Genomic DNA, 11696 nt, shown 5'->3' on the forward strand with positions numbered 1-11696 from the left:
ACATAAAATAACAAATCTTTCCTAGGCCTTTCATAATAAACAGCTAATGAACTAACTGTAAAAAGTTAAGTGTGAGAAAAGGAGAGAGTGATAGCTTTTTTTAGAAACCTAAAAACATGACTTCAAGCCATATAGAAAACCATGTAAGAACAACCCAAACTCTTGCTTTGCAGGGTCACAGGGGAAATTGTTTCATTGCTTCTGGTGTTTTCCCTAAGCAAGTCAGCGCTCATCAGAGATATTCTATTTCTTACGCCTAGATCCAGATTCTGATTGAGTCTATGAAATCTGTTAAATCCAGGTGTATTATATGTGATTAAAAAAGAATTTCCATATTCTGTGTAAATAAAATTTTATTTTTTGTTAAAATATATTTCTATATCCATTTTGCTATTTTATGTAGATGCCACATCCTTTGAAGACATAAGTCCACAAGGTATTAGTGATGATTCTAGTACGGGATCAAGAGTTCATGGTAAGATATGAACTTTATTTAGAGAATACATATTACATACAGAATGAGAATGCTAAGACTCTTGCATTGAATCCCTGAATGTGGCATTGCCAGCAAGCATGTTTTATCTGACCTGCATCTCATAGCTAGCTACCTCTGCCATTTCTTCAAACCTAATAAAACTCCCTTTGTCTCTTTTTAAGGTTGCTGCTTCATCTAAATTGTCTCTGTTTTAGTCAAGGTCATTTATAAAGTATACCTGCACAATGCTTAAAAGTAATTTTTTTGCCATTTTGGTGTAAGTTTAAAGTTTTAAGAGTTATTTTTTATCATTGGTTTAGAAAGATACTTTGGTAAAGGGTGAACCTCTAAGAAACCACATTTTCTGCAGCGTTGACCATTTTAGGTTTTTAAATTTCTGTCTGAAAAATATACCGAAAAAATCTTACCAAACTAAATAATTAACAATAAATAGATAACATATTAAAGGAATTTCATGAGTAAGCAGGATTTTAAGAAGCAGGATAGGGCTGTGTTCACTGTGCAGTTGTGTCCCTTGTATGGCTAGGAATACAAGACATTAAATGTGCAGATAGATGCTCATAGTCCTCCTGTTCATGGCATCTCTGCAATGTGCAGGGTTCCTTGTCTGATTTGTTGTAAGTGACCTAATCACTAACTCTTTTTTTTTTGGCCTGTCACTCTATTCAACTAAAACAGTCCTCATTTCCATCTAGAAATTATACTCTAAATGTGCACTTAATCTTGTTTCAGATGTGTTGTATTCTGAAATGTCTTACTGAACTGTGGAAATGTCTTTGCTTCTAATCTATAAAATTCCACTGTCTTTGGGCATGCTCAGCCTGTGAAAATATGCATGATTGCTTCCTCAAATCATTCTGTGATCAGAACGTAAAGTTTAGTGTCACCAACTAGAAGTTTTATCGCACTGTCTCCTGATTTTTTCATTTAGCTTCAAGACCAGCCAGCCTTGATAGTGGCAGAACATCCACTAGCAATAGCAATAATAATGCTTCACTCCATGAAGTCAAAGGTACGCTGTAGGTAAATTTATTAATGTGCTCAATCCATTTCCAGATTTAAAAGGGAGATTGATCAAGTTTCTGGGGTAAAGTATGAAATCCAAATCGTCTGGAACATCATTCTTTTGAACATTTTATACTTTTCACATTGTAATACAAATGTATTTCAATGTATACAAATGTAAAAACAGGAGCAGTTATATTGGTTTCCATTTTTCATCTTCACAGATAAAATATTTTTATTACAATATTTATACTTCAAAAAATACCTGTAGGTCCTTATTTTACTTATGTTTTGTCTTGTCATTAAAATGGTTGTCCTTAATTTTCTCATGATGCATGTACATCGAATTCACATCATAAAAAGTGTTTTAGAAATACTTAATTTGTCCATGTAATAAGGGGAACTGTTTGAGAAGGCAATTGTGTGTGTGTGTAACAAGAGCCAAGTGGTTGCCTATAGCTCATAAAAGAATTATTTCAAGATTTTTCCCCTTAATTTTTTAATATGCATTCCAAGGTGAGGTTTTTATGTGATGTCTGGAACTCTTGACTAATACCTATTTCCTTAAAGGTATACTGCCTACTCAGGTCTGGAATTGTTTAATAGATTATAAAAATTAGTTAAAATAGTTATTCTCTACAGTCCAGAATTGTCAAATAATAATGAATGCAATTGTTCTATTGCTTTTTGTATTATAAAATTCTTTTGTCTCAGTTTTAGTTTTATTTTATCATTAATGCTATGACTTTGTTATTATGATAAAAAATCCAATTTCAAAGAGGGATTATTTTTTCATTTTTATAATCATGTTTATATATCTAGTACAAAAATGTAGTCTAAAAATGTAACAAAGTATTTCTTTTCTGATTTGAAAATTTAAGAAAATACTATTTTTATAAAATTGTTATATAACTTGAGCCAAATTCTTTCATGACCTACTTTACTCTCTCGGATTAAGAAACTATAGAAAGTTATATTTTCTATCTCAATACTATACCTGTATATACATGTGTAGTTTGCTGTTAATCAAAATGAATCAGTACTCAAGGAATAGCATAAACTTTAGAGAGTTTTTTTTCCTAGAACTAGTAATTTGCATCCTCTGCAGTTCCTCAACCTCAATTGAGTCTTAAGGCTTAGAGCCACCATACCAGCAATGGAAAGCAGGAACAGTCAGATGATTCAGACATTAAATAAAGAATAAAATACTGCATATTTTATTTTATTTTTTTACTAGAATTTTCTAAGTAATTATATCTTATCTCCTTGCTATTTAAGTTAAAAAAAAATTTTAAGGTTATTCATTAAGGATGAACAGAGAAACCGTCAAACAAGGAGTAAAGACTATCAAAAGGCAAAGAATTAGAATTTTTAGCACTTAGAACAGTTTCTGGTTTTAACATTCTGAAATAATTTAAAATTCATATAATCATGTTTACTAAATTGTGTGGTATTTTACAATTATAGTTGACCCTTGAACATATATGGAGAGGGTTGTGGGGTCAGCACCCCTAACTTCCATGTTGTTCAAAGGTCAACTTGTATTCAAACCTGAATTTTAAAAAATGTGTTATTATTTATTCATTTACTCACTCATTAAATGTATTAAGTACCTGCTTTGTATGTTTAGGCTCTGAGTATAGTGGTGAAAGCAAGTCTTTGACCTTGCAGAGCTTATAATTGTCAAATTGACCAAATAAGGAAACAGGCTTTGGTAGTCTGATAAGAAAGTCGATGGTAGACAAAATAAGCAAGCAGTTGTTAGACTGATGAAAGATAAACATAGTTTACTAAGCATTTCTAAATAAAGCTTGAAAGTCAGTTTAGCTCTTCATAAGAATCTAGTCAGCAAATGTTATTCCTATGTAGTTTTAATTTCATTTCTATTACTGAACTTTTAACACATCATCTACTCCAAAAGCAGGTGCAGTTACTATCCAAAGCAGGCCACAAAGCCATAGCAGTGGAGAATTTAGCCTGCTTCATGATCATGAGGCTTGGTCCAGCAGTGGTAGCAGTCCGATTCAATATTTGAAAAGACAGACCAGATCAAGTCCAATGCTCCAGCACAAAATGCCCGAAACACTAGAGAGTCGAGCACATCATAAGATCAAAACTGGTTCCCCTGGAAGTGAAGTTGTTACTCTACAACAGTTTTTGGAAGAAAGCAACAAACTTACCTCAATACAGGTCAGTAACCTTAATTTAGGTGGACATTACATGTTAAATTTCTGTGATTGAACTTTAGAGCTTTTTTTTTAAAGTTAAAAGTGTGTTTAGATACACTAGCAATTTTATATCACAGTTTAATATATCAGGAAAGTAAAAGCATGGCTGCTATTCATTAAACTGCTTTGATTTTTTTTCTTTTAACAGATAAAGTCCTCAAGTCAAGAGAATCTTTTAGATGAAGTAATGAAAAGTTTGTCTGTCTCTTCCGACTTTTTGGGAAAAAGCAAACCAGTTAGCTGTGGTCTGGCCAGGTCAGTAAGTGGAAAATCCCCAGGAGACTGCTATGATAGATGGACAACTAAGCCAGAACAATTTGTGAGACCTGGTCCTCGAAAGACTGAAGATACCTACTTCATTAGTTCTTCAGGAAAACCTATACCGGGAACTCAAGGAAAGATAAAATTAGTAAAAGAAACTTCTTTGTCACGACAATCAAAAGATAGTAATCCTTACGCCACTTTACCTCGTGCAAGCAGTGTGATCTCTACTGCTGAAGGAACTACTCGAAGGACAAGCATCCATGATTTTTTGACCAAGGACAGTAAACTACCTATGTCAGTTGATTCATCACCAGCTACTGCTGCTGATAGCAACATCACTGCAGCATCTAGTGAGTACCGTTTACACCAGTGGTCCTCTCATACACTTCACAACCCAATACATGCTGTAGGTTCTCATGCACGAAATGATTTAGCTACAGATATGCCTCAGTCTCCATATGCCCAGGCTAGAAACTCAACAACAGAAAGGTCACATTTTCTAAACCAAACTTTTGCTGCTATTAATATGTCTAATGATGCATTTGGAATATCAGCTAAAGATAGCATAGAGTCATTTACTGTGGCTCATCCATCTCAGCCATTTTTATCCCTGAATACAGAGTTAGTTAGTAACATAAGTGGGTTACCTCCTAGGCCAATCATCAGAGTAATTGATCAGGCTTCTGCCTCTTTGGATAAAGCTGAACAGAAAGATAATGGACAGTTTTCTGATAATCAGAACCCTAGTAAAAGTAACCCACAGTCTTCTGTAGATAACAGTGATCTTATTACTCCTGCATGCCTCTATCCTTATGACACAGAAGCTGCATTGTTGGTTTCTGAGGATAATCAAACTGTTTGGTATGAATATGGTTGTGTATGATCAAAACTGCACAATATAATACTGATGTTATTTGACATGCACTATACTTCTCTAATCTGATTTGAAGAGCTGCTTTTGAAAAGTATCATTTGTCTAGGTTCATATTTTTATTTTGAATTTGTGGCATAGTGTTTGGCTGTACATGATGGCTTGTGTATAAATGTGAATGTGTAACCACACTCAAAGCCTGCATGAAATATTAATTGCATTGTACATTTTCTGCATGACTTTAAAACCTTAACAATACATGTTCCTCTTTCACATTTCTTGTTGCCCGATAAGAGATTGTTACTTTTAGGAGCATGTTAAAATAGTTGCATGCTATAATTACCAAGAAAGCATTTCCAAGTCATATTTACTTCATTGCTTCCAAAAAAGAATGCTCATTTCTCTCCCTTTCTCCCTTTTACTTCCCTTCCCTCCCACCCACTCTTCTTCTCACTACTTTTTTTCCCAGAATGTGCACTTCATATTGCACATGTATAGGAAAATAAGTAAAAAATGTGATTTTTTTTTGCCATTTAATGTCTTCTGTTTTATTTTCAAAGAAATAGCTAATAACTCAATCCTTTATGCAGCAAATATTAAATACTGCTCATATTTATAAAATTATTCAGATTTAAAACGTCGTTAATACTTATAAATCTAGTGTAATTCTTAAAAAACCCCATCTATTTTTAATGTGACTTATACAGTGACTAGGAGCATTTGTAGTAATTCGATTTCTTCTTTGCACTTCATTTTCTTTCAAGATTACTTTTTTACTTAGAATCAGTTAACACAGTAGTTTTTCCAGGTTTTTTTAATATAGAGTCAAAAAATAAACTAATCATACTCAGTGTGTTGGAAATTTGCATTTTTTGTCCAAAAAAGGGTAGCAAGTTTACAAAGTGGTGATTGTTACTTCTATAATTCTGTAATTTATTATTAAATTATATATGTCCTTAAAACAATTTTCTAAAATGAGTACTTTTGTGCTAAAATAAAATTAGGATTTGTAACCATTTAAACAAACAGGTATGTGTTTAGTAGAATACATTTAACTCTAGTATCATAAACTTTAAAATTATCTTGCTGTGGTCAAGCACTTTTAAAGCAGAATCAGCTAAACTCGAATCTCTATCTCCCAGAATTAAACAAAAAGATAGTCTATTTTATTGTCATAGCCCTGATCCACTTACTTCCAGAGGAGTATAATTTCACTTTGTCTCTAGAATATTTTTACCATTTTGACTCAGCCTATATATTACTAATAATAACAACCTGGCATCTGGAAGGAATGCTTTGAAATGTAACTTTCTAAAGAGGGAGAAAATTATTATTTACTACATGTTGTTATATTAATTATTGTTATTAATTGGGTCAGAGAAAATCAATAGAGAATCTTTACCTAGTGAAATTTGCATCCTTTGTAAATTAAGCCATCCTTTTACTTACACGAGATCATTTCAGGGGGTAGGTCCATTCCATTTATATCTTTGACCATACTTCTCATAACCAGCTATTACTAAATATGGTGCTAGAGCAGGTAGACAAATGAGCATAATCAGAAATGTTCATATTTTTTAGTATCACCTAATATATTTTCTATGTGAATATATCAATCTATTTTATTGTCATTTGTTTCACAGTCAGTTCTAACATTTTAACTGTTTCTGTGTCCCTTTTTTTTTCATAACCTGGTAATAAAACTTAAAGATAAATATAGGTAATATTAGATGGAGGCTATATATGATGCAAATATAATAGTTATTATTATTTCTTTTCCACATCGAGTCAAATTTTATTTCACAATTCAACTTTTTAAAGATTATAAATCTGATACTTTAAATTTAAAATATTAAATTTATGCAGAATACATTGAAAAATCATGTGTGTTATATTAAAAACTATAATTATTTTAGAAAATTACACTTGCAGGAAAGAAGTATTTGCAACCCAAATGGCTATATTTATATTTGCAGCATGATTTCAAAATGCACATGCACACTGTGCATGCAAGATAGATATATATCATGTCCATGTGTCTTGATGATTGAGAATACAGACTAGACTTCCTCCAGAAACTATCACTAGGTGTGGAATCGTAAAACTCCCAAAACACTAGTTTCTTACCTATTTCTTCATAGCACGGAGAATCAAATGTTTAATGGCGGGAAGAACCTTAGAAATCATAAAGAGCCAGTGTTTCCAAACTTCAAAATATCAGCATAGTACTTTCTATAAGTGAAATCTTACAAAGATGCCCCCAATTTAAAAAAAAAAATTTAAGATAAAAGTGATGCAACACTGACTCAGTTGAGCAGCTGTACATTTTTCCTCTGAGACATCTTCATGAATATCCTATTGCTTCACAAAGGATTATTTGAAAAAGTGTGTGGAGATTCAGTACACTAATTTTAGATGAAACTGAATAGCTTTCATATTCTTGGCTTAGGTTTCTAGAAATTATACCCTTATTATTTGTGTGACATTGTAAACTTACACTGTTCAGCTCTGGGTCCTCTTTGACCAAAACAATTTTCACTCTAAAAAGCGTAAGTAGGTATGTTATTTGCCCATGAAATATGTCTCAAACCCAGGCTTTCTTAGTACATAATACAAGTATATCATTGTAGATATTTTTGCCAATGCTTATAAGATTCCTTTTTACCTTACCAACTGTAAGTGACCATTTAGTAAATAAACATAAGTAAACCTATCTGACACTAAGAAGGCATATTTATAGTATTTAAAATATAAAAATCAGTCTTTAAGTAATGAGATGTCTATCCAATTAAGAAATTTCCCAGAGTTAGATTCCTTCTCCTTGCCCTACTCAATGAGAACTTTTTTTCTTATCTTCATGAATTGCGTTATGTTTAACCTTGATTAAATAACATGAAATGCTTTTTTCCTGCAGATGTGGACAAAGTACAAGAAAACAGAAATACAAAAAGCAGGTCTAGGGAGCAACAAAGCTCCTAATTCTTTTACCCACTACATGACATGTGGGCCAAGTGGTGAGTTTCTTGCTTAAAATGTAAATGAGATTAGTCTCATTTATACAAACTAACTGTATTAAGTATAAGAACAAGTGCATATTGCATTAACAGATGTAAATATTGCTTGCTTATTAATTCACGGCTTCTGTCTTAACTAGTAAAGCAAGATTATTTGATTGCTGTAAGTTTTTGCTTGTGAGACAGGAAACAAACCTTTAAAAATTATTTTCCTTTTTTCCCTCAATTTAAATTTGATTTCAGTAGTAAAGAATGTTTTAGGACGTCCTTTTTTAGTTTGAAGTCTTTTTTTCTGTATTAGGAATATGACTTTCCCACAATGTTCTTGATAATTAAAGAGGACAAACTAAATGCCATTCCTATGAAAAGCCACTCAGATAACTTGTCTCTTTCTGTCACTCCTTCCTATAGAAATATCTTGTGCATGCTGTTCTTATAGTGGCTGCTTCTCTGTATTTTATATCTCTCATCTTCAATCTTATATTTTCTTTCTTCTTTCTGCCTTTTAACTAAATACAGAGAGAAAAGTGTCCTTCGGTTTCTCAATATGAAGCCTTTATTTCTGAAGTAACAAGACACCCAACTATAGAAATCATTTTTTAAAATCTTTAAGGAGACTTTATGCAACCCTGCGTGACTAGATCAGGCAAGAAATACAAACCTTCATTCCTTCCTTGAATCAAGGAGCACTACTGGAGTCAACTGCCAAAATTTTTAGAAGGTTTTAGGACTTACTATATATTGTACTGTTAAGATCTACTGAATAAAGGATGTTCTCTCACTAAAGACCAAGTGTTTTAAGGTTTCAAGAAGTACGCCAAGAACAGTCGTCTTCTGTCATTTGTTTATGAATTTATCCATGTTTGCTTAATGCTTCTGCTAAGTGTTAGCCGAAATCTAGCCATTTATATTTAGTGTGTAAATCTAAATTAAATGCTGTAGTATGTTGTGGAATGTACTATCTATCAAGATCCAGAAAACATTGTTTTGGCATGCCAGAGCCTTATTTGATTAGCAGACTGCATGTGTTGGTATTCTTTAATTTTAAGCCAGTTATTTTGATGCACTGCAAAAGAAATTCATTTTACTAGGTAAATCTGATAAATCCATAATGAGATAGGAATTATAAAAAGTTTACCGTAATATTAATCTTTCTATATTCTCCATTAAGCAGCACTAAGCATTCACACATGGATCCCAGTTAGAGTGTTTTTCTGAAACTTTTTTTTTTTTTTAGTAAAGTGGTTTTCCAGAAAATGGCATTCCCAAGATAAAGCTGTTGTATTTTAACTCATTCCCTTCTTTAGTATTGGGTTGTATATGTGTTTGTTTTTTTTTAACTTGAGAGCTGACTGTTGCTTAAGAAGTATTCTTACGGCAAAAATAATGTAAATAATTTACTGTGATCTGCATTTTTCCAGGAACTCACTTATTATTAAGGTTATCACTTATTAATAGGAATTTTTGTTTTTGTCCTTTATAATATTGCATTAAACTTGGTAACTATTATTGGTACTTTTGAAATATTTGTATGCATTTGTTACCTTAAACATTTGAAAGAAGCACAAAAAAGTAGACTTAGTTAACCCAGGGAAACATCAATTTTTTTGTAGTTCCAATTTTATATGTTTTATTTTCTTATATCAAAAAATGCATTGATACCTCTTAATGCAAATTCATTATTTAACATAAATATCAGAATAATATTAAAGATCTGAAATGAGAAAGGTACTTTTTTAATTTTAACAGTATACTTCTTAGGCTCTCCTTACCAGCTCTAAAAATCTTTTTGGAATAATTCCATATTCCACATTGTGTGGTTTATGAACTGTTTTATCACTAATGTAGCTCCCATGAGAAATGTGTCTCCTGCTCTCCCTCTTACATATATATACATATATTTTTTTCGTACACCAGTAGCATTGTTGTGTTCATAGTCTACTTTCAGAAAGACCATTAATGAAAAGACAATGTATCGTTGACCAGAAATTGAAATGGAAGTTAGCGAACTTGGATTTACTAACTTAATGCCACCATTAACTTAGGTTTGCCACCAAATTATGCTGTAAAGTTCTTTTAAACTCTTGGATGAAAGGTGCTATGTAATGTAAATACAAAGGATTCTTACTAAAGTACAAATGTTGCACAACAGACATATTTAAAACCTATTCTCTAGACTTTGAAAAATCTCTCCATCATGACTCCCTAGATTCAAGTATCAAATTGATAATGGGCATCATGGCAGTCTAGAGACACTTGCATGTAAAAAATGTAAATTCATTTTTAGGTGGATAAATGGAAAGTAAAAATAGAAATTATGTTTTAGCTAAAATATAGTGAGTAACTTAGATTTATATTAACTAGCTTCTAATTTGCACAACTAGGACACATCCCGGGACAATTACTGAAAGTTGAAATTTAATGAGTAGGAGGTGGCCCAGTGAAGGTGAATGATATCACAGCTTGACCTGTCCAGGACACTAATATCCTAAAATAGAGAACTTGCTAACTTAAATAGCATATTATTGCTTCTAGTAGAAAATGCTATAGGGCAGCCTATAAAGTACTGAATCTCAGTCAGCTGACCCTGTTAGAGATACAACCAAGGGAACATTTGAGACTGCAAAAATAGGAATATTCTCAATTATATTCATCACCTTCTTCATACCATTTCAAGAAAGGACCAGATAATAACCACATGAATATTTTGCTTGCTCCAAAAGATACCATCAGAAGCAAACTTAGTAGGAAGTCATTCTTTTCCTTTAGATAAACTATGTCTGCCAAACAAAATAGTATGGCCAACTAGAAACTAACTGGGGCCACTTTACTGATTGGGGTCTGACATGCTTTTAATTATATGTCTCTATTCTACATCTACACCTAAGCCCCCTAGAAAACGGAAGAATTCAATATACAGGGTAAGAGCTGCAGCCCAGAGCTCGAGTTAAGGGCTTCAGATCTGGCCATGTGGAAATGTTTGGTCCAAGTGTTTGAACTGGTGGTTACCAAAGAGTTCATGAAACAGGTTTGTATGTAGCACCTTTCATGCAACGCATAGTAAGAGCCTATTTAAATCACTGTGCATATTACAGAATTGCAGCCACCTCACAAATGAAATATTACAGCCTGTAACTTCTTAACAGTTTATGTCAGGAAGTGAAAAGGAAATTGTACCAAATCTGGAATTACAATAAGGAGTAATAATGTATGCTAAATGACTTTTGTATTTTAAGTTACTTATGAGAAAAATGGTGAATTTTTGTGCTTTTCTTTTCTGCTACACTTAGTCCTAAGATGTATTTTTTCTTTAAGCCTTGACTGAATAATACAAAAGGAGCCCATTTTATAATATAAACCTTGATGTACATGTTGAAATATCTGGACAATGAAAATGCCTTAAAAGGAATGCTTATGGATAAAGTTGCACTTACAACACCCTTTAACAAAACCTGATTTTAAATTGTCTTTGTTTTCTACTAAGGATTCTCTTTCAATGTTTGCCATTGTACTTATAACTGTTATTAAATACCAAATCAAATAATATAAAAGCTGTAACATTTCCTTTAAAAGAAATGCCACTGACGGATTTGGAGTTGAAGAGCAAAACGTTTATTACTTGGCAGCAGCAAACATCAGCCAGATAAGTCTAGTTTATAACAAGAGACACCATCATCTGATTTATCTTTTTAAAAGCATTCATTATTTTTTACTTTAGTTTTTTAACTTTATTTTTTAAAAAATTTGGTTGGTTTAACATTCACTTTTCAAACTGATATAAAAATAAAACAAAAGTGATTTTTTATAACAAGTGGTTA

The 11696-nt window shown here is 32.2% G+C and overlaps 1 protein-coding gene across 6 annotated transcripts in view; it reads left to right on the forward strand.

The window, feature by feature from the left end:
* CCDC88A (coiled-coil and HOOK domain protein 88A) overlaps positions 1-11424 on the forward strand; it is a 109833-nt gene extending 98409 nt beyond the window's left edge. For 2 of the 6 annotated variants that reach the window (XM_039887112.1, XM_039887111.1), the window contains 4 exons: positions 404-475; positions 1428-1508; positions 3423-3691; positions 3878-4886. In XM_039887112.1, coding sequence (XP_039743046.1) covers positions 404-475; positions 1428-1508; positions 3423-3691; positions 3878-4876 — 1421 coding nt within the window. In that variant the 3' untranslated portion in view covers positions 4877-4886. Of the gene's footprint in view, positions 1-403; positions 476-1427; positions 1509-3422; positions 3692-3877; positions 5831-7778; positions 7879-8397 lie in introns of those variants that run through there. The other 4 variants (XM_039887113.1, XM_039887114.1, XM_039887109.1 and 1 more) reach the window with 4 other exon arrangements.
* Positions 11425-11696: the final 272 nt, after the last annotated feature.

Source organism: Pteropus medius, unplaced genomic scaffold, assembly GCF_902729225.1.
Source record: "Pteropus medius unplaced genomic scaffold, Ma_sr-lr_union100, whole genome shotgun sequence".
Taxonomy (NCBI): Eukaryota; Metazoa; Chordata; class Mammalia; order Chiroptera; family Pteropodidae; genus Pteropus; species Pteropus medius.